At 32.9% G+C, this 24,625-nt stretch overlaps 1 protein-coding gene across 1 annotated transcript in view; it reads right to left on the bottom strand.

Annotated features, from left to right (window-relative positions):
* The window catches only part of C11H12orf40 (chromosome 11 C12orf40 homolog), a 108,662-nt gene that overhangs the window by 82,124 nt on the left and 1,913 nt on the right, over positions 1–24,625 (bottom strand). Inside the window, exons 2-6 of the mRNA XM_025403127.1 lie at positions 9,178–9,217; positions 6,241–6,379; positions 3,708–3,840; positions 3,282–3,330; positions 2,183–2,368 (exon numbers count right to left, since the gene is read on the bottom strand). Coding sequence (XP_025258912.1) covers positions 2,183–2,368; positions 3,282–3,330; positions 3,708–3,840; positions 6,241–6,379; positions 9,178–9,217 — 547 coding nt within the window. The remainder of the gene's footprint in view (positions 1–2,182; positions 2,369–3,281; positions 3,331–3,707; positions 3,841–6,240; positions 6,380–9,177; positions 9,218–24,625) is intronic.

Below are 24,625 nucleotides of genomic sequence, written 5' to 3'. Positions count from 1 at the left end.
AATGAACTGCATTTATATTTTAAAATTGTAAAAATAGTCCAAAAGAAAGTAATTTTACTACTTATTGAAAACAAAATAAATACTTTCCTAACAAAAAAAGTCAATACCAGTATTTGAGTCATTGTTAAAATAACAGAGTTGATACTACGGTAAGCTAACCATTTTCTCCAAATTAAAAAATAAAAATAAAAGAACAAAAAAACACCCAGGACACGAGGATCTTGAATAACTGTAAGTTAAATTTCTCTGACAGAAAATAATAATGTGTCCCAAGACAAGAGCTATAATTATCTCAGTTCTTCTATTTATTGAGTAACTTTAGATTGCTACTTTAATTTTTCTGAATATCAACATTATTCAGTTCAAAAGGGGGATAGTGTGTGAAGACTATTGTGAAAAGAATATAATCAATTTGTTAATGTGGAAAGTACTCTATAAATGTAACTTACTATATTGGCCCAACACTAATCTATTCAACAATGATTTTTATCTGTCATACATTTGATTTATAACTCATGAAACATAAATCAGAAGTCCAAACACAACCAATGACAGAATTGTCAGAAAAAAAAAAAAAAAAAAAAGAGCGAGAGTCAAAAAAAGACACTGAAAGTCTTTGGGGGAAAAAAAATGCACTAAAGTCAGAGAGAGCTTACACTAATGTCTCAGCTAACTAATACATCTGAGAGAGAGTGACAGAGGTGCAAAACATTATCTCTTAAAATAAGAAAGAAATCAAAAAGAGAAGAGAATATAGTATTTCATATTCAACAAATACTACTTAACTAAGGATCAGGAAACCCCAAGCCACTTTTTCTTCTAACTTGTTTTTCAACCCATTTTCTTTTGTATTTTATAATTTCATTGTAATTATTTTCACTTTTTTCGAAATTCCTCAAAGTACACTATTAAGTACTTCCCTAGTATTTCATGATGTGACACTATGATTGAAAAGGGACATTTTCTCTTTCCAGTCTTTTACCATGTTAAGTATAACATTATTTACCTCTCTGAGCGCATCATTAACCTGCAGTGTATAATATGTATAGGCAAGAAAGTTAAGTAGAGATTGCACAGATGTTTTATCCTTTATCTTTAAACTATTTAATAGAGCAAGGATGAGTTATAAGCTGATCTAGAATGCAGGTTTTTGTCTTACGAAATACAAACTGAATGGGTAATAGAATGTCTTTCATTGCATCATTTGAAAAGTATTGGGCCTTTATAATAAGGCTAGCATGGGTCACAGAAATGTAATACTTCATTTTCCCTTATCTGGGAAGTCTTTAATAAAAACTTTAACAAAATGGAATTACATATAACTATCATATGGCATATATATAACTGATATGCTATAATACATAGCTATAACTATAATATAATTTCTAAAATTTAGAACTATAAATTAATTATAAATTGATTTATAAATATATAAATATGTCATAAAACCACTGCATGCTAAAAATAAGATAAATTCAAAACTAAGTATTCCTATTAACAAGACATAGTGTTTACATAAGCATTTTCCTAATTACCATTTAATTAAATTTCATTTTTAGTAGATTATTTCCTGGTATGCTTTATGACAGATGTATTTTAGAATTTTAGTATTTATATATTTTATATTTTTAACTTTAGAGCACACAATGATTGAACAACATTTTAGCACTACATATCTCTACATATTTGTATAGTGTTGATCAAAAAACAAACATAAAAACTTGTCATCTTTCAAATTATAAAAAGAATCAAGCCATCACAATTCACACTTTAAGACTACTATGACATCTCTGAAACTATATATTGCTTTCACAGGACACTTTCCATATCATGCATATTGGGTCATCATGACATCACCAACTAATCAATTACAGTGATTATAAACATCAACTACTATATAACACACTGAACTACTTTCAATTCTACTATCAATAGTTTTCTAATAGAATGATAAATTCCAAGATTTTTTTAAAAAAACACCCCAGCTCTGGGATTCACAATCTTCTACACTGCAAAGAATTAAGTTTTTGATCTAAAGGGAATTATCCTTAATTTATCTCCTAATTTTTTTATATCTATAGCAATTCAAAATGTAAATATTTTAAATCTATAAAAAGAGAAAAAAAGAGTTTCATGAAAATATAATGATATAAAATGCTAAGAAGTAATGATTCAAAGGTACCTGGTCATTCTGCTTTTTTTCATATGCAAGTTTCTGAGGAGTAGGTGCTATTCCGGGTGTGAAATTTAGTTTTGAAATATGTCTGTTAGAAGCTAACTCCACTGAAAAAGATGTTGGAGTGAAACTGCAGTTCTCTATTTTGCTGAACTGAGGGTCAAGCGTACTATATGAGTCCATGCCTTGTGACTATAGGAAAGAAGATAAAATCATTTACATTACCAAAATATGTAAACTAGAGAAGAGAAAAGTCAAAACAGTGAAATTAAAATAAGTGAAAAGGGCAGGGGTTACAAAAGAAAAAGTCCTAAGGCAAGGCAACCCATCAGTAATTGACAGAACTTACTAGGAAGAGAGTGGTTATTAGCGAAGGCTATATACTCAAGAGCACCTTTCCCTCTGCCTACCCTACTCCTGCTCCTCTCCACCCTCCGTTCCTGTAGGCTACCTTCTAAAGACAGGAAATCTGAGTTTCATTAACCCATAATCCAGGTGACAAGATTTCTAAGGGATTTTAGTATCATTGCCATTATCTTTCTGATCTAGCTTAACTCTGGCAATTCAAAGGAAGAAAAAATGATAGCTAACAAAATGACATTAGATGTTAAAGTTTCAAGCTTTAATTATATTTAATTATAATCTATGCATTTTCTAATTGATTAAAATTTTACTTGCTAAGAAAATTATTTGCTATACTTTGAAAGAGAAATCATCTTGGGATCCACGTGAGAGTTGGACATCACAATTTGATATAAAGTAATCTGGTTACTATGTTTGAACAGATGAATTGCTCAATAATCACGTGAACCCCAAGTAAGAATTCCTAAGTGAATTGTCCTTGGCAGCTCATCAGTAACAAGCAGAATCAAATGTTATGCAAACATAGGCATAGTCACATTACCAGTAGTCCAAAGGGATTCTCATAAGCAATCAATTAAAATATTCTCAAGGCATGGATTTCCCACCTGGAAAACTTTTAAAAGAATTAAAGACTCAAAATTTTCTTTAAAATGATTTTCTCCAGTATTCAGACATTTAGATCATTAGGCGGCATGTCACAATTGCTGAAATAACTTATAGAATTTTTTTTTTTAAATCTCACCTGGACTGGGCCAAGATCTTCCTTGCTACTTAGTCTTTGATAGTTTATGCTAATGAAAAGAAAAATTTAGGTTAAAAATATAAATGAAAATAAAATTGACTGTCCTTTCCTATATTTAAAATTCATACTGCTCTACACAAAACACACAGAAACCTACATAAATCATTACAGGGTCATAATATTACTCAGTTTTATAAAGATTATATTAATACTAGAGATAGATATTTTTATGATAAGGTAAGTCAAACAAAGTGTACAAAATCTGGATCATTTGATAAAGGTCTTAATCATTGTATAATACTGTTAACAGCCAAACAAACAAAAACTGGAGGTAGAAGGTAAGTATTTTATACAGTTTCCAGTGAGTAAAAGTATTGATAATAACCAGTTTAAACATTAATAATATAAATCCTAGCTAAAACCTACTTGGTTTCTGTATCATCAAGGCAGAGTTTAGAAGGTACACAGTGAGGCGATACTGGGAGTTCTAAATTATGCCTTCTTAGGGGCATTTTTATGCCTCCATTCATGTTCACATGGGTTGGTTTCCTCACAGTTTCTACAATAAAAAAAATATAATTATAATTTTAAAATAAGAGTAATAAAATCTTGTAAAAGTACTGCTTAATATATAATGTTCATTACATAAATGTACACCTAAGAAATTTTACTAAAATATTTACATTCTGTCAGTGTTAATAAATCATTACAATATAAACAACTATCACAGAGACTTTAAAACATATTTTTCTTCATTATCTTATATACTCATTATAGGTGCCCTATTAATTTAGTTCTACTTTTTCTTCCACCAAGATTTCTCCGATCTCCAAACTATATTAGATACTATGTTATATATTCCCACTGTACTTTATATTTTCCCTTTCTTTGGTCAGTACTTTCACCCACTGTATTTTTGTGATACACCCACCCCAACTATATACATAGTTATAGTGTAGATTTTATATCTTCTTATAAAACCCTGCCTCAAGCCAGGCACAGTGGCTCATGTCTGTAATCCCAGTTACTAAGGAGGCTGCAGTTGGAGGATTGCTTGAGGCCAAGAGTTCAAGACCAGCTTGGGCACCACAGTGAAACCCTGTCTTTAAAAACAAAACAAAATAAAACTCTTGCCTCTCTGGATAAAATACGTGATTTGGCAGTAGCCATCTGACTAAAGATGAACCAATAATAGCATCCCATTCTGCTAGTTATAAATGAAATTGTTTCACTATGAGATTGGTACCAGTAGCACAAGGCAACATTCTTACAGTGAAACCAGAGAAACAATTCTCAGTATTTCCTTGGTGGCAAAACTAGGAGGTGAGTAATATTAGTTTCTTAAGGCCATGTTTTGAGCCTCAATGATGAAGACAGTCTGAGAAAATAAAGTTAGTAACTGAAGTGAAAAAGAATCTTGATAGTATCCAAGTTCCTGTTTCGAGTCGTCTCTGAGGCCCACTGCACCATCACTCTTCCTGTTAAAGGAGTAAAAAGGTATCTGTTTTGAATTTCTGTCATTTGCAGCCACAAGTCCTGACTAATAAAGTTTGCTTTCTGTTTTATCCTCAGCACCCAATAGAGTACTTACAGTGGGTACCCAATAAAAATATGCTGAAGAAATAAATGAAAAGAAAGTGCAGGGGTTCAGGACATTATCCCCAAATAAGACATCCTGCTATTTAAGAAAATAGCAGAAGCAAGAAGGTTACTCTCAGCTTCCCCCTGAAGCAGGTCATAAAACCCTCATTTGAGAGGTGCCCTGGTTATACTTGGAAGAAAATAATATCCCTATCTCTGAAGACACAGGGTCACAAAGAAGAATCTGAGCAAAGAGGTCTTGCTAAGATCCCCTTAGTTTATTACTATTAGATCATTCTTTTAAAAATCCAATCATACTTCTTGAGGACTATCCACTTTTTCATCAAACCTGACAAAAAAAATACACAAGTTTAGCCATTTCTTCCAATCTTAAGATATTAACTTTTTTATCAAGGCTCTTGTGTCACAGAAAACTTACTAAATAAATCTGTATGTTTTTATCCTGTTAATCTGTCTTTTGTTATTGAAGCTTTAGCCATAAACCTAGCAATGGATGAGGAAATATATTTTTATTACCCTACAACTGAGAATAAATAAAGGTAAATACATCAAAGAGATTTACAACAAAAAGTTTTATTCTCAAAGTCCATGAACAATGTATTTATTCCTTCTAAAGTATAACTAGATTTACTTGTGTAAACTGTTATCTATGGAGGGAGGAAAAAAATGACGGAGAAAGGAAATGAAATATTAACAATACTCTGATGAATTTCTATCCCTTCCTGATAAATTGTCTTATTTTTATGCTCTCATTTTTAGCAGTTGTTTTAAAACTTAAATATCATACACAAGTTCCTCTGAGAGAGGAAAAATATACTCTAATTAAGCTTTTTATTTACTTGAAGAATCAAAATATATGACAAAACGGACGTTATTTTGCAGTATTAGACCGCTATGATTAACATCCCAGTAAAGTGTAATAAATAATTCAAGTGATGGCATAGGAAACTAGTCATTTAGGCAAGAATGTTTCCAGATCTTCCTTTCATACCTATCCTCTAAATATAAAGAATAGTTAATTTGTTGACATGTATTAACATTTATTCCCTGCTCTCTAGCTAAACTTTGGTAACTACCTACCTGTATAGAATAATATAACAACTGTACTATAATAAGTTTAATGACACCTAATAAATTAGTTTTATATAACACATACACAACATAAAAATAAAAATAAATGGATTAAGCAACAAAACATTTAAGCAGATATTAACTAGGCATCTAATTTAAGAGAGCAACCAAATTTTAAAATTAATTTTCCACATGCTTTGAGCTCTAAAATTACAAACTAATTAGAAGGCTAAACATTATTATGATTACATCAAGTTCAAAACAGAATGCAATTGGAATGACTTACCAGGGATTTTCTTCTTGCAAGATATCTGATTTACCATATATAGGTTAAGAATGTCTAAGCTGACAGCAGAATTTTTGACAGGAGATAAAACTCCGAGTGATTTCATTTTTGATTTTAACCTGTGTTTTTCAAAATATTCCTAAAATAATTAAAAATTAAAAATAATGCAGCAAATATGTGGTTTTAAACAGAATTATAAATAATAAAAAGCAATCCTGTTATTAAGTCATTGACTTGATATTTTTATATTTTGTGACATCTTTATAGGTTTACAAATAAATTATAATTAATCATAACTTGCAGTTTGCCTAAAGACTAAATTTCACAGCCTTTTATGATCTTAAGCATAACCTTTAAAACAGAATGCTATAAAGCTATTCTCTGAAATCAAAAGATTAGAAATTATCTGTATATAGAAAGTTAAAAAAATCTAGTAACAGAACAACAATTCTGACAGGCCAAAATCTTGTTTTTCTACAAAGTATGCTATTCTGCAGATATAGAAAATCTTAAAAATATGTACAGCTGAGTGCCATTGAAAGTCAACAGAAATGAAGAAAAAAAAAGCTATGTGCAAATTAATCTGCAACCAAAGCCAATTTCATTTATTTGTTATCCCTCCAGGATTCCTAGATGTTTGTTTTTTAACCAGACTTGCACATAATTATCACTTTATCCAGTTTTTATTTTCTTTCTGTTTGAATTATTATTCTTTCTGATTGCCATTCTTTCTCTTTCAGGTTACATCATTAATTCATTTAAATAAAAATTAACTATTTAACATTTATTTATCAAGCCACTATTATGTGCTAGATATTAAGACACTGTGAAAACATCTTCTCTTCCATTATATAACTCATAATATAATGCTATAAATGTAATTATAAATGTGAAATTGTCAGAAATGAGAAAAAGCCAACATGGCAAAATATTTAGTGCAAGAGGTCATAATCTGAAGAGGTTACATATCATATTTATTTTCAAGAAGTTGAGGCTCTTTCACAGTAACATCTCAGAATATTGTTAATTATAACTTTTAAGTTTGTAAAAATCTTGTAAGAACTATAAGAGACCTGCTAATGATCACACAAAAAAGTAAATGTTTTACAAAATAAATAATAGATAAAAGGATTTGTTCACATTTCATTTGAGTGATCTGGAACCCCAAATTAGACTAAAATGTATTTTTAAAGACTACACTATGGTTAAGCAATGAAATAACAGGATCTTCAGGATGTAAATATTTTTCCCCCTTGAAACAATAACTCAGTCATTGCTAGATCTTATAATTGATTGTGTCCTGGAATTAAGAACTTGTTAGTTCATCTGTACAAAGTACAAAGGCACTATACTTTGTGGTGGATAAGACCATAATGAGGGAGATGATGACACAAATAAATACAACTGACTGTGATTGGGGATGGTATCAAATCCTAGGAAAGGTATGTAAATTATTGTTTGGGGGTAGGGTGGGTACAGGGAAGGGAGGAGGACAAGGAAGATTTCTTAGGAAATGGGTTCTAAGATAGATAGATGAGTCAGAGCTATCCAAAGAGGGTAGGCATATAAGGTTCCAGGAATAAGGAAGAACAACACAAAGACTGTCAAAGGGACTAAGCCTTTATTCCAGGAAATATGTTGAAGAAGTCTGTCCCATATTCTCTAGCCATCATGATAGCATCTAATACCTGTTCCAAGAAAGAACAGAAGTACGTAACTAATTGATTCACTTGACAAGACTAAGCTCAATTTTTTTGTCAAGTCTCACTTGGTAAAAACAACTAGAAAACAATTTGAAAAGAATCAGAAAACTTTCAGAAACCAAGTAATCAAATTTTAACTTGAAAACAGTCATTAAAAAGGAACAACCAGAGAGACAGAAATAAAATCTGGAGAATGTACCGAAGAAAGAACAGAAAGAATTTGTTTCCAGATGAAAGGAATGGCAAACTGTGTAGGAGGAGATGGCAACATAATAAAATGAATTGGACTGACAAATATCCTTTCAATTGAACAACATAAAGTTCATTGTTGATGTTAGCAAAATGACCGAGAAATGAATGAGATACAATATAAAAGGGGATAGCTTGGGAAGGAAAAGAAAACATAGATGGTCACTATCCTGCTTTTATAATATCACTCCGTTTTCTTTAAACTTTACTACCTTTGATCATATTAACATTATTGGGTTTTTTTCTGTTTTAGAACTTTATATAAAGGAATCTTACTGCTTATATTCTGTGAGTTTCTTCTTTTGCTCAACATTGTGTATTTGAGATTCATCTGCATTAATTATATGCAGCTTACACATTTTCACTGCTATGCTATTACTGGATATGCCATAGTTTGTTTAACCATTCTACTATTCTACTGCTAATGGATGTTGGGGCAGTTCTCTTTCCCTCTCCTTCCTTCCCTTTGCCTGTCTTCTTTCTCCTTCTCTCTCTCTCTCTGTTTGCTATTTCAGCATAACAATGACTCAAGCAAATCTTGTACATATCCAAAAGGGCACATGTACAAGAGTTTCTTTGCTCAGTTGTAAAGTATATACATGCTCAACCTTACTATGGAATGCAATCAGTGTAATAAAAAATAAAGACAAACTAAATGGAAGTAGTACACAGGTTATGACACCATTACTGTACATCATTTATTAGGTAATAAATGATTATTTAAATTAGAATACCAATACTCAGGTAGTGAGAAGTGGTCAGATTTGGGATACATTTTGGAACTAGAAGGACAGCAGTAATCAACAATGATCTTTAAGTCTCTGACTGAGCAAAATGAGTGGCTAATTAAGTATCAACAAGGATGTAGAAGAACAAAGGAAGGTGGCCTCCAGTTTCACTTAGGTGAATGTATTGGTGGTAGAAAAACACTTCAAGGTCATTGTTCTCATCAGGCTGACAAAAATAAAAACATTTTTTTCTTTACCTTTTGCTTTCTCCTTTCCTGCTTGATCAGAACCCTGGACCTGAAAAAGGAAGCAGAATAAAATATATAGTGATTAAAGAAATGACCTTTAAGACAATTGCCAGTTTAGCTTAATAGAAGATTTAGAGTTAAAATCTAAAAGTGTAGTATCATTGCATTTTTTTCTGAAAAGAAACTATAAAAATATTCTTAAAGTATTTACAGTATGTTTCACAAAATTTTCTTAGATAGGAAATCCAAGATCTAATTAAAAAAAAACTGCATACTGATGATGAATAATTAAGTATAAAATAAATCAAAAAAAATGCATTGGAAAGAATATATCCCTGAAACATTCTTATCTGATAGCAATATTCTTGGTCAACATTCTTCTTTTTCTTTGTATTTCAACATTCTACTGAAATCAACAGAGAATAGAGAGGAAGTTGAAATCTACTTGGGATCTAAGGAAATGTGAAGTGTATTGCTAGAGCAACATCAGTTACATTAATATATCAGCTGTATTTACTTGAAATCTCATATCTATGTCTTAATCTGTTCAGGCTGCTATAACAAACTACCATAAAGCCAGGGAGCATACCAAGAAGATAAATTTATTCCTCACAGTTCTAGAGGCTAGGGAGTCCAAGATCAAGGCACCAACAGATTCGATGTCTGGTGAGGGCCCACTTTTTGGTTTACAGATGACATTTTTTGCAGTATCCTTATTTAGTAAAAGGGGTGAGCTAGCTCTATGCAACCTCTTTCACAAGGGTATGAATCTGAATCATGAAGACACTGCCCTTGTGACCCAATCACCTTCCAGAGCCACCCCCTCCTAATACCATCACCTTGGGAGTCAGGATTTTAACATATGAACTTGGGGGAAACACAAAAATACAGACAATAGCATCTTCTTTAAAAAAAAAAAAAAAAAAAAAAAAAAAAACCTAGTAGTTCTAGATGTGTTTTGTATCGATAATCCTTGAGCCAAATACAGCACTGAATACCAACGATAGTGCAGTATTTAATGGTTATATTTGTTCTATTAATAATAGTGGAACACTATAAAATATTCACGACAATATTACCAGATTTACATAACTTTTAGACATGCATAACACTATGGCCTCAAATTCAAGATTTATGTAAAAATAAGTAAAACGACACTGTGTCTTAACTATATAATATTTAATATCAAAATAATCATCGCTAATACTAAATACCATATATCTTTCACCATTCTAGATACTTCAGACACCTTACATGTATAAGCTCATTTAATTCCATGGCAACTCTGTAAGGTAGGTTCTATTGCTGTACCCACTTTACTGATGAGGAAACTAAGGCAAAGACAGGTTAAGTAACTTCCCCAAGATCACACCGCTTATAAGTGGTAGAGGCAGAATTCAAATCCAGGGTGTCTGATATTGGAGTTCTTAGCCAAAACTGCCTTTCAAGTATATCAACTGAGAATATACAAAGTTGTTCATTTTTCCCAGTGATTTTCATAAACTTTACCAATGACAATTACTAAATACCCCAGACTTTGCAACTTATTGAATGTGTTCTTTAACATACTTCCCATTAACTTTGTTCCCCCATGCAAGAACTAACCAGGCCCAACTCTACTTAGTTTCTGAGATCAGGCATGTTCAGGGTGGACTCATTAGAATCCAGCTGACTCATTAGCTATGTCTCAACTGACCATTTGAACTCATTGAGCAAAGAACCCTATATATTCTGCTGCATGCAGCATCATAAGTGTACTGCTGCCATTCAAACTTTACAAAGAAAAATTTTTTAAAAATTCATTTTACTGACTTATTTGCTAAGACTAAGGAGGACCTGAGAAATTAGTTTATTCTCCATCATTTTAAAACTCACAAAGCTTATGCACAGAAAGTAAAGTGACTTTTCAAAGTTCAGAAATATAAAAAGTATAACAGAGCTGGCAGTATTACACAATCCAGACTAAAAAGAGTTAACAAAAATAAATGTTTATTGTATAAGCAGTTTCCATGTTATAGAGCTCAGTAAAACTAAGACATCGAAATAAATATGGTCTTCATATATGTATGCATTGTGTGATTTTATTCCAGGCTGATTTTCTCTTATCCAGGACATTCATGGCTATCACCAAATGCTACATACTACTTAATGCCCATCCCTATGTGCCTAAGAAAAAAATTAATTAGGAAGTTAAGACCAATATCTACATCAGCCTAGCAATCACTAGACTGCAGTGAAAATGAAAAAGGATTCTGACATATATGTCAAAGGTCATTTCTTAAACAGAACATTTTAGAGTATTAAGGCTATCACTGTTATTAAGAGAATGGTATGTCCACATAAACTAAATATTTTCCCGAATACAGTCACTCTCAATTATTTGCACTAAAGAAGAAGAGTGCGTCTGTCAGAATTCTTATAAGCAACAGAAAGTACATTTGGCTGATTCAAACAGAAAATAAATTTATTAAAAGAAAAATGGATAGCCAAACAGACCTGCTGAGAAGGCATGCTTGTCAAATGGCAAGAACAAGGAAGTCTAGGCAGTTTTGAGAATATGGCCAAAATCATGCAACAATCAGTCTCATAAGGATACCACTGCTGGCACTGGTGAATACTGGATACTGCTGACTATACCATTTCCACTCCTGGACAGCACTTCCCCTGGCATCCTTGTCCCTGAAAATTCAATCCTGCTGCAGCTCCTACAACTGCCTACTACAAAAACAGATGAACTGCAGTCCCTATTTTCTTGGTTCACTAACTCTTGATTCAAAGTACAAGACAAGAGCACCAAAATTGAGCTTAGATCATGTACCCATTCACTAGCTGCAAAACAGACTAGGAAACAAGTATCTAGGCTTGTTTATTTGTTGTTGTTGTTGTTGTTTTCAGCTTTACTATAGAGGAAGGTGGCCTGTACCTATCACCAAAACTCCTAAGGTGGTAGACAGATATACCACACATAAACAGGGGCCTCAGATACTGGTATGCCAAAGAACACAAATGTCTACTACACTGCTATAATAAAATGAAAATAGGTAATGATCCAAAAGTCATTTTTATTTGGCTATGTCAGGATATATGTACTCCTTAATAGTTGCTTCTTGTGGTTTGCTTAGGCCAATATAAAAATAAGACAACAGTGATAAGAGACTATATTCCCTAAGTAGTAGGGGAAACTAGCTGGAACTTTATATATGACAAAAATAAATTATAATTAAAAGGGCTTGCCAATGAATCCCTAGTAGTCATTGCTAAAAGCATTCCACACTGACTACTGCAGTATTATGTATGTGGTCAACTGTCATAATTACATTGTAAAGGGTCTCTTTGATTTTATGCAAATGTTCTCCAATATATTTTACTATATAAGTAACTGCTTTAAAACACACCTCTGATCATCATTTAGGGAGATGACTTCCATAGCATGCCCCTACTTAGCTTTCAGTGTTGTTTTACATTCTTCGACTTATGTACTACAACACTCAACCAAACTAAAATATGTGTTTCTCTAATTTTTGTCTTGAAATTTAAATTACTAGTGAATTGGGAGTGAGCTAGAAAGTGGGAATGAGGTTCATCTTTTTTAAACAGTAATTACTACGTTATTCTGGAAAATGAATTTTTAAAGAAATATGTACAACCATCTCTTTCAATGAAAGTTTGAATGAACAATATTAGTTGTCATTATAATAGGTATTGATTCAAAATCATTTTGTACTTAAAAGAAAATTGGTAGGTCATAACCTCTTCATAGAATCCTCCACAAGTTATCTATTCTAGATAGTAGTAACGTAAATATTTGTTACATTATTCTTTGCTAAGAAAGAAAAAATTTAAAAACAAAAAAGTATAGAGGGGTTAAAGGAGAGAAGGGAGGGAGAAGGGAAGAGAAATGAGAAAAAAGGAGTAGAGGGAGAGGGAAAAACTACCATGCTAATTACAAAAACGCATGAGGGCATTTCTGCTCCTTGCTATTCCTTCTAGTAAGGAAAGGTTTAAAGGAAAATGCTAAAGAAATACTTCCTTTTAAAAAAAAAAATTAAAAAGACACAAATGCAATAAAGTTGCCAAAGAAATGTTTAAAAAAACACTAACACGTACATTTTACATGGAGTATGCAGGAACTATTAAAACTGTATTAGGAATTAAAAACTATGAGTGTCATATAAACTGACAGTTAATACTGTCAGTATTAACTTGTTCTTTTTTGCTTCCTTTGTTTTGTTTTGCTTTTTAGTTTCTTGATCAGTTTGTTTTCTTAGGGGCATCGTGCCATGCAAAAGAGACTGCTCCAGACTGTTAAGCTCTTATAATAATATCTTAAATTTGATGAAAAGTGGAAAATTTAAAGAAAATTAATAGACCAATAATTAGCAAATGAAAAACAGTATTTTATGGTTTGTGTCACACTGAAATCAATATTAACCTAAAACATCAAAATCTAACATTGTTTAGCTGGTAGACTTATTAACATTCAAGACAGTAACTAGCCTAGAAAAAGTACTTACATTGGCTTTCCACAAAACTAAAGCAGGTTGACCTGATGTGATAGGAATAGTAATGATACATGTTAGAATGTTATGGCTTTTAAGTAACTTCTCTTACAATGCAAAAGAAAAAATTTTCACATAAGTATGAATTACCAAAGAAAGGTATTAAGGGAAAAAGAACGTTAAACCAATAAAGCAAAACTTCATCTAATATTTAGAATACAGAGCCTGATTAAAATAAGTTCTCGGAGACCACATTCTTGCAGTATTTTCACACAGAAAACACTGTTCCACAGCTATAAGCTGTAATCATAAACATGAACAGCCATTTCCTGAGTCACACAGTGGAAGATATTTCAGAATGCAAATGACACTCCAACACAGAAGTATATTTCAAGCTATTTGCATTATCATTAGTTCAAGAAGAAAAAAATGAATATACTCATAGTTCCATTAGTACTATCTCTAAAATTTAGAAGCAGTCTTGAAACATTTAACATATTTTCATCAAAATAACTAAACTGGTTCTTAGATGCAATTTAGCAACTAATTTTATAGCTACAAACTTTGTAAGATTTCCACAAAAACATTCCTGATAGTCTTACAGGTAGCTAGACGTGGATTTGAATTTTAATAAGCAATATTATAAATACCATAAAACCTCTACATCCCTAAAACAAACTTTTTTAATACTTTAAGTTCTAGGGTACATATGCACAACGTGCACGTTGCACAGCTATACACGTGCCACGTTGGTTTGCTGCGCCCATCAACTCGCCATTTACATTAGGTATTTCTCCCAATGCTATCCCTGCCAGCCCCTCACCCACCGACAGGCCCCAGTGTGTGATGTTCCCTGTCCTGTGTCCATGTGTTCTCATTGTTCGACTCCCACCTATGAGTGAGAACATGTGGTGTTTGGTTTTCTGTTTTTGAGATAGTTTGCTTAGAACAATGGTTTCCAGTTTCAACCAGGTCCCTGCAAAGGACATAAACTCATCCTTTTCTATGGCTGCATAGCATTCCGTGGTGTATATGTACCACATTTTCTTAATTCAGTCTATCATTGATGGACATTTGGGTTGGTTCCAAGTCTTTTCTATTGTGAATAGCACCACAATAAACATACATGTGCATGTGTCTTTATCATAGAATGATTTATAATCCTTTGGGTATATGTCCAGTAATGGGATGGCTGGGTCAAATGTATTTCTAGTTCTACATCCTAGAGGAATCGCCACACTGTCTTCCACAATAGTTGAATTAATTTACATTCCTACCAACAGTGTAAAAGGTTTCCTATCTCTCCACATCCTCCCCAGCATCTGTTGTTTCCTGACTTTTTAATGATCGCCATTCTAACTGGTGTGAGATGGTATCTGATTGTGGTTTTGATTTTCATTTCTCTGATGAACAGTAATGATGAGGATTTTTGCACATGTCTGTTGGCTGCATAAATGTCTTCTTTTGAGAAGTGTCTGTTCATATCCTTTGCCCACTTTTTGATGGGGTTGTTTTTTGTTTTTTGGTTTTTTTTCTTGTACATTTGTTTAGATTCTGGATATCAGCCCTTTGTCTGATGGGTAGATTGCAAAAATTTTCTCCCATTCTGTAGGTTGCCTGTTTTACACTGCTGATAGTTTCTTTTGCTGTGCAGAAGCTCTGTAGTTTAATTAGATCCCATTTGTCTATTTTGGCTTTTGTTGCCATTGCTTTTGGTGTTTTAGTCATGAAGTCTTTGTCTATGACTATGTTCTGAATGGTATTGCCTAGGTTTTCTTCCAGGGTTTTTATGTTGTTCGGTCTTACATTTAAGTCTTTAATCCACCTTGAGTTAATTTTTGTATACAGTGTAAGGAAGGGATCCAGTTTCAGCTTTCTACATATGGCTAGCCAGTTTTCCCAGCACCATCTATTAAATAGGGAATCCTTTCCCCATTGCTTGTTTTTGTCAGGTTTGTCAAAGATCAGATGGCTGTAGATGTGTGTGGTGTTATTTCTGAGGTCTCTGTTCTGTTCCATTGGTCTATATGTCTGTTTTGGTACCAGCACTATGCTGTTTTGGTTACTGTAACCTTGTAGTATAGTTTGAGGTCAGGCACCATGATGCCTCCAGCTGAAAACCCAATCATCTCAGCCTAAAATCTCCTTAAGCTGATAAGCAACTTCAGCAAAGTCTCAGGATACAAAATTAATGTGCAAAAATCACAAGCATTCCTATACACCAATAATAGACAAACAGCCAAATCATGAGTGAACTCCCATTCACAATTACTAAAAAGAGAATAAAATACCTAGGAATCCAACTTACAAGGGATGTGAAGGACCTCTTCAAGAACTACAAACCACTGCTCAACGAAATAAAAGAGGACACAAACAAATGGAAGAACATTCCAAGCTCCTGCATAGGAAGAATCAATATCATGAAAATGGCAATACTGCCCAAAGTAATTTATAGATTCAATGCTATCCCCCTCAAGCTACCACCGATTTTCTTCACAGAATTGGAAAAAACTACTTTAAAGTTCATATGGAACCATAAAAAACTTTTTAATATAAATCTTTTAAAATGTAACTATTGACAAGAAGAAAAAGGGTAGATAATGAACTGAGACTATTATAACGCTTACAGTTAAGTTTCAAGGAGTAAATAAAATCACACACTGCATAACGATGGTTCGGTCAAGGACAGGCAACTTATATTATACTACAGTGGTCCCATAAGAGTGTAATGATGCTGACACCTTCCTATCATTTAGTGATTGCCTAGTTGTCAGAACATGGTAGCAAACATTACTAACATGTTGTGGTGATCCTGGTATAACTAAACCTCCTGTACTGTAAGTGGTATAAAAGTATAGCACATACAATTATGTAGAGCCCATAATACTTGATAATGATGATAAAAGACTGTGTTACTGTTTTATGTATTTATTATTACTATACTTATTGTTATTTTAGCATATAGTCCTTCAGCTTATTCAAAAAAAATAGTTAATTGTAGAACAGCCTCAGGCAGGCCCTTCAGAATGTGTTTCAGAAGAAGGCATTGTTATCATAGGAGATGACAGCTTCATTCATGTTATTGCCCTGAAGACCTTCCTGTGGAACAAGATGTAGAGGTGAAGACAATGAGATTGATGATCCCTAACCATGTGAGCCTAGATTAATGTGTATATTTGTGTTTTCATTTTTAATAAAAATCTTTGAAAAGTTTTAAGAAATTAAAAATAGAAAAAATCTTACACACTAAGGATATAGTCTCATAGCTGTTCAATGTGTTTGTGTTTTAAGCAAAGTGTTATTACGAAAGACTCAAAAAGAATTTAAAAGTTTATAAAGTAAAATATGTTCCATTAGCTTAAGGTTAATTTATTACTAAAGAAAGAAAAACATCTTTAAAAATAAATTTAGTGTAGCCTAAGGGTATAGTGTTTATAAAGTCTACAGTAGTATACAGTAATGTCCTAATGCTTCACATTCACTCACCATTCACTCACTGACTCACCCAGGTCAACTCCAGTACTGCAAGCTGCAGTCACTGTAAGTACCCTATATAGATGTACCATTTTTTATCTTTTATATGGTATTTTTACTGCATCCTTTCTATATTAAGATTTGTTTAGATACATAAACACTTACTGTTGTGTTATAATTACTGACAATATTCAGTACAGTAACATGCTGTATAGGTTTGTAGCTTAGGAGCAAAAGACTATGCCATATAGCATAGGTGTGTAGTAGGCTAGACCCCCTAGGTTTCTGTAAGCACAGTCTATGATGTTTACACAACAACAAAATTGTCTAATGGTACATTTCTCAGAATGTAACCCTGTCACTAAGCAACATGTAATTGTATATGTATGTACAAATGTGTATGTGTATGATACATGCATGTATCATACACATAAAAAGATATATGTATATAAATATATACACATTTAAAATGTTATTTGTGGACGAAAATATTGGTTTCATTATGTTGTCAATCTCTAAAATATTTTATACAAAAACGATTTTCAAAAATAAACTTATTTGGCTAGGTGCAGTGGCTCATGCCTATAATCCCAGCACTTTCGGAGGCCGAGGTGGGAGGATCACCTGAGGTCAGGAATTCAAGACCAGTCTTGCCAATATGGTGAAACCCTGTTTCTACTAAAAATACAAAAAATTAGCCGGGCATGGTTGTCAGGTGCCTGTAATCCCAGCTACTCGGAAGGCTGAGGCAAGAGAATCACTTGAACCCGGGAGTCAGAGGTTGCAGTGAGTCGAGATGGCACCAGTGCACTCCAGCCTGGGAAACATAGAGATAGTTCATCTCACAAAATAAAAAATATAAATAAACTTATTTCGTAAGTTAAAACTATATATATATATTTACACATATATATGTAAATCTGGGAACATTAAAGCAAAAACAATTCTTTACATCAGTTACCAGAAGGTTAAACAAAAAGTATAAGCAGAAATATTTATTGTATACATGTGCTATCATCAATTACTTAAACTGCATATGTCTCTAACAATGTGTCACTCATAGTTTTCAGAAGAAAGCAGTTTTTCAGTATTAATTCCTTATATTTAAATTCTCTTCATAAAACTGCCTGCAATGTTTAAAATTGCATTTGGTTAATAAATTTAAAACTGTTGAACTTTCAATCAACACTCTGCATAATTCACATTAACTGAGAAAATACTTTCTCTACAGATAATGAAGTACCTGGTAAGCTCAGAACAAATTTTGCCAAATGGAAGATACTATCCAATTTTTGTTTTTATATAAGTATTTAGTCCAAATATTTTCACAAGTACTCTTTGTCATTCCATTTATACCTTATTTTCTACAAGATAAAACTTGACAAATAAGCAGCAATATCTGATTCTTTTAAATATTTATCTAAATGTAGATGCTATAAAACTGTAGACTCCTTCAATTGCATTCTGTTCTTCTAAAAAAAAAAATTAACCAATTAAAAGTAGGCACTCCATCAAAACCTTTGTACCAGTCACAATATTCCAATATATCTGAATACCAAAAATATATTTTCAAAGTTAAATATTGTACAGAATTCAATTTTAAAAGCCTTATCTTCAATAATTACAATTTACTATGAGCTTCAAAAGTTGAATTTTTGATCAGGCCATTCATGGAATGTTTAAAATAAAAATTTCCAACTGTTTTTGAATAATTTGCCATCAAAGTATAGAGTACCTGCTTATAAAAATGTTCAATAGGCCGGGTACAGTGGCTCACGTCTGTAATCCCAGCACTCTGGGAAGCCGAGGTGGGTGGATCACCTGAGATCAGGAGTTTAAGACCAGCCTGGCCAATATGGCAAAACCCCGTCTCTACTAAAAACACAAAAAATTAGCTGGGCATGGTGGCAGGTGCCTGTAATTGCAGCTACTCAGGAGGCTGAGGTAAGCTAATCGCTTGAACCTGGGAGGTGGAAGTTGCAGTGAGGTGAGATCGCGCCACTGCACTCCAGCCTGGGCAACGAGAGCGAAACTCCGCCTCAAAAAAACAAAAACAAAAACAAAACAAAACAAAACAAAAACCAGTTCATTAACACTGTAAGACCCACAGATTAATTTATAACATAATTATTCAAAGATTCAAGTGTTCATGAAATTCAATTAATGAAAAGAAGCAAAGAGAAGAAGCTTATAACAACATACTAAAGCATTCCTTTATATACAACATCAGTTTTACTCAAAATACTATAGCTCAGTTACATTACTGAATATCTATAGAATAATTCATAAGTTTTTGACAACTGTAGTTTCTATATGGTAAAATATCGAACTTCTTTTGATACAACCACAACCAATTATGAGTATATCTCAGCTTCACAGGTTACTTAATTTAGTAAGAACTCCATTTTAACCATTATACTATGGTCCACAAAATTTGTATCCATATTGCAGAAATAATTTTATCTTCAATGATGAACTTAACTAAATTCACAATTGCATTAATGATAATATTGGATGTTTCACCTTTGACAGAAAGAACTTTTAAGAAATTTTTTTGATTCCATAAATTAGATGAAAAACTTATTGGAATTAGCTTATTTTCTGTTTGCGGCATTGATTACCCTGATAAAATTGGCATCATTCAACTGTTTATGAATTTCTGCTAATAAAAGATACATTTACAGCTATCACTCTTATTTTTGAAAATACACAAGAAAAAATTAAATTAAAATAAGTGGAATTAATTTAAAAGCCATTTGATGTAAATGAAAACTCATACTTCACAGATTAATTGGGCCTTCTACAGTTTCTACAGTTATATATATTATATTGTTATCTGCAGGTATAATCTCCTCAAAAATAACTACTGAATTTGAAAGTAAATTCTGATGCTTTTTCAGTAGATTTGTGTCTTCAGAGTTTCATGTGGCCAGTAACATAACCATGGGAATGCTATATATTGGCAAACATTTTGTGCACAATTTACAGGTTCGTCATCAACATCCTTGAAAAACAAAGTATCAGTAGTCAAATTTTCATCATACATTAACTTTTCCTTTATTTGAGCTCTCTGCTCCCAAAAAGATTTATTGCAAAAGTATTATCAAACAATGAGAAAAACAGTTGTTGACAAACCCACTATAGCAACAGCCTTCACACTATTCTTTGTATCTTGACAGGCCTGATAAGCCTCTATTCTCTACAAACACTTCATTTACTCCTAATCTAAAATTCCCCACATCTCCTATTGACCCCAACCCAAGCATAGGAGCTATTAGCTTGCATTCATGTAACTAGCTGGTACACTAAGTGGCCAGTAGAGACAGCAGCAATAAATACTTTTCCCACCATACCTAGCAAGTTAGTTGTCTCTAGCTGCTCATGTCCCAGCACACTTCCATTTTATGAGCAAGGGCCCATCATGCAATCTTTAAAAGGAGTTGTTTGTTAATTTCCATTTGGAAAATATCAGGAAAAGAGAGCTGGATTACCACTGGATGTCTTCCAGATTTAACCTCATGTTAAAGTGAGAACTCTCTTCACTGCACATATGGCTCACACACTAATAGAACCAGGCAGAGGATTTAAAAAAAAAAAAAAAAAAGATTGTTCATTGATTCTATCTGGGCTCATTTTAACAGAATTATTAATGGTAGTTTATATTTAGTTAAAAAAACAAACACTCTGAGACAAATGCTAAACTGGGCATGCTACTAGGACCACAGGCATAAACCTTGACCATTTCAGGCAAACTAGGATGATGTTCGCGGTACATTTAAGCACTACCCACATTTAACACATGAAGAAAGAAACATAGAGAAGCATAGAGACAGAGGCTAGTTTACTGTAACGCTAATTAAGCTTAAGCTTCATGGTCCTTCACCTGAATGTGCCCCTTCCAAGGCCCTGTATCTAATTTTGTAGTCACAATTTTGTATTCTTTTTCCACAATCAGGGCTCTGCACAACCTGGATCTGCTCCTGTATGGAAAAATTTAATAATTAACCAAAATTTACACAGCCTGTGATCTGTACAAAACGAAATTAGGACTTGTGTGGATTGAGTTTCAAGAACAAAGTTATATCTGAAAATGGAAAAATAGTATTACATTTTTTTCCTACCAGAATCCTAACTGGTATCACTATTTTGGAGTCTCTCCCCACTATATTCCAACCTAAATACCACTAACACCACAAACTAATAGTCATAAGATACAATTTTCACTATGTGACTTCTGAATTTGAATGACTCCTCAATAACATAAATGTTCAACGTCTTTGTCTAGCTTACAAACTCACCATCAAGCAGACATATGCAGACATTATCTCCAACTATTCAAGTAATGCTTTTATTTTTTGTTTTTCTCCATCAAACCTTCTTTTGTCCTTGCCTCTGAGTAGCCAAACTCTCAGCTAAACCTATCCTATGTTCTACTATGGTTCACATTATCTACTTTTTATATCCTATTTTGGCCTCTGACATTAAATATTTTCTAACTTAATGGCAAACCATACTTTTCTTCCCCAATACACTAAAACCTTATAGAAAAAGACTAAATTTCAGTTACTTTGTACTTACACCTGCCACAGTGCTTGGTACACAGCACTCAATAATATTTTGCTTAGATGAACTAAGTCTAGGCCTACATTTACAAATGGTAACCTCTCCCTCACCTAAAGAACTTTGGCTAGGTCTTTCTTATGACATTGATTGCATTCTCCAATCTGAATTATAAGAATAAACTCCCTAATTTAAAAATATCTTATGCTGCATGTATAGTGGTATATTTATAGATCTATAACCGATGTGATTCTGAATAGCATTTTGTGGACCAAAGTCTGGTTATATGTTATCTTCCTCCTTTCTTACTACCACCTTCATACCTGAAGTAAGTATGAATTTGGTGAAACTAGTCATTAATAAACAAGAAAATAAAACAATCTTTTCAAAATTAAAAACAAATCAGTGCTTACATATGTTGTCTCTCAAATCTGCACTTCAACCTAATTAGAAAAATACACGGTCTCAGGGGTGACTTCTAGCAAATATGAAATAAATGTGAGAGGTGTAGGTCACTAATTCCCAGATTAGTCAAAAAAAAAAAAAATTTAACTGGTGGGACTGACAATAGATTGATATTTTAATTTTGTCAAAAAAGGATTAAAAATAAAAGGGGGCATTTTAGTATCAAAAAACTTAACAAGGATATAACTTCAGAACAAAAGAAAAAAGAGTCTACTAAATTGAAAAACTTGCTATTATCATTGATTATCAAGTCTCAAAGAGACAGTAGCTTGGGAACTCCTATCATATACATGTAAATTAATTTCTTAGATCAATTTCTTTGCCCTCAATGAGGCCTTGGTTTGAAATGCACTGTTATGATATCTTGCAAAGATGGCCAAAAACCAAAACACTAAAGCCAAACTAAGTAAGCAACTAAAAAAGGAAAATAAGGGAAGCTTATTTCTTCCCCAATCACCAGCTCTTTCCATTACAAAACGATATTTTATGTATGACTGGTAAAGTCCCTAAATTGAAGAGCAGCAAAAGGTCAAATGCCCAGTTTCGTTTTTACAAGAAAAGCTATAAAGATCTTTGCAACTGTAAAACTGTAAAGATATTCCTATCAAATGATTCTGCAACTAAACTCAATAATTATCAGGTTTCTATATACAAGAACAATCTACTTCAAATTAGTGTAAGTAATCTGGTTGCTATTACTAAAACATAGATTTGCTTCATTCATTCACTTGAGAAAAGTATACAGAGAGCCCTTTATTAACTGTTTAAGTGTCTTAATGCAGACTTACCTAGTATCACAAACTAACATTTTTCAAGTTCTTTAATACCTTCCATTGCAACTCATCTTTCCCTTTCCTAAGAAGCCTGGCTGAAACCTAGGTCTCCAATTTGATCAAGTATTTATTTCACCTCCATTTTAATTTTAAGAACCAGTGTTTCATTGTTTCCCTTTGGTGCTTGCTCTGTGCACTATTTCTGTCCTTCAAGGCTTAGGGGAACTTCCTGTTTCTTCTTTCTCTGAATTTTCACAGCCCTTTTTCGTGATACTTTTATTTACTTTATTTGTGGCACTCATCTTTCTATACAGCATAGCATGAAGAGTAAGCACATTGGGCTCAAATCCTAACTCTGTCATTCACTAGCTGGGTGACTCTACTCCAGTCACTTAACATTAACTAACTATGCTTCAGCTTCCCCATCAGTAGAATGGGAATAATATTTGTATATAAATCATAGCATTCTTAAGAGCAAATGAATAAGAAGCACTTAGAACAGTGCTTGCGACAATATTAAGTCCTATTTAAATATCTATTATTACAGTGATTTACCTAATTTTAATCTCTTCTTTCTCTCATAGGTTCTTTTTGTGGACCAGATGTATTTTTCTTTTCTGAATCCCCCTCTACATCTTACCAATTCCCTAAAAAGGTAGTCATGTAAAAAATATATTTGCTGAATTACTTACTGTTGAATACTCCGGAATTGTTCTGAAGGAACTTTAGAATTGTTCTCCAATCACTTCACTTGTCTGTATTTTAAGTTCCTAATAGTTCCTAAAATGTTTAACCAAAACATCCCTAACAATGGAGGGGGGAAAAAAGTACTCCAGGATGGTTTGGGATAAAGATTAAAATTTCTATTCTATTAGCTCCAATCACCTGCCACTGGTTGCTAAAAGCACTATTTCAGATTGAGGCCCTTTAGGACACTATGAGTGCCAAGATCAACTAATCTTGTCTACCCTTGCCTGACAGTCGAAAATGGAGATACTCATTTTTTTTTTTTTAATTACCAATCTGGGGCTTTACCGTAAGAAGAACATCCCTCCACGTAAAATTTATTTAAAATTGCAGTTTATCTGAACATTTCACAAGAGTTTTTCATTTCACTCGACAATGCATCCATGTTTGTGTGAAGGTTGATCACACAAATTGAGTCATTCTTGCATTGTCCAACCACATCAGAGTTGAGAAGCCAGGAGGCAAAAGCACTCAGGGCACAGAGCATTGCTCCAAAAACGTGATTCTCTGCAAGCCAAGCTGCTGAAACTGCCTAGGACCAGTTATACCAAATAACTACTAAAATGAACTTCCAGGAATCTATGACTAATTTTTAACTACCACCATCACCCACCAATCAGAGCTTGCCAGCTCCTCACAACTTTACTACTGTCAATGAACTTTCTTTCAAAACCATATGTAACATTTCTCTTTTTTTGTAAAATCCCCACCCTTTTCTTTGTTCTTCAGACATACCAAAGACACACTTTGTGTATGCCCTGAATTGCAATCCAAATAAAACATTAAATTTAGATATTTGTCTCTATATTTTATTTTGACTTTGACGTTTGTATAAATTTAAACACATAATTTTTTTCCCTAATCTCTGATTAAAACTGATGCTTCGGAGAGATGTAACCATGTTTCTTTTTTTTTTTTTTTTTTTTTTTTTTTTTTTTT

The sequence above is a fragment of the Theropithecus gelada genome, chromosome 11 (assembly GCF_003255815.1).
Source record: "Theropithecus gelada isolate Dixy chromosome 11, Tgel_1.0, whole genome shotgun sequence".
Lineage (NCBI taxonomy): Eukaryota > Metazoa > Chordata > Mammalia > Primates > Cercopithecidae > Theropithecus > Theropithecus gelada.
This window is presented reverse-complemented; position numbering and strand designations above follow the sequence as displayed.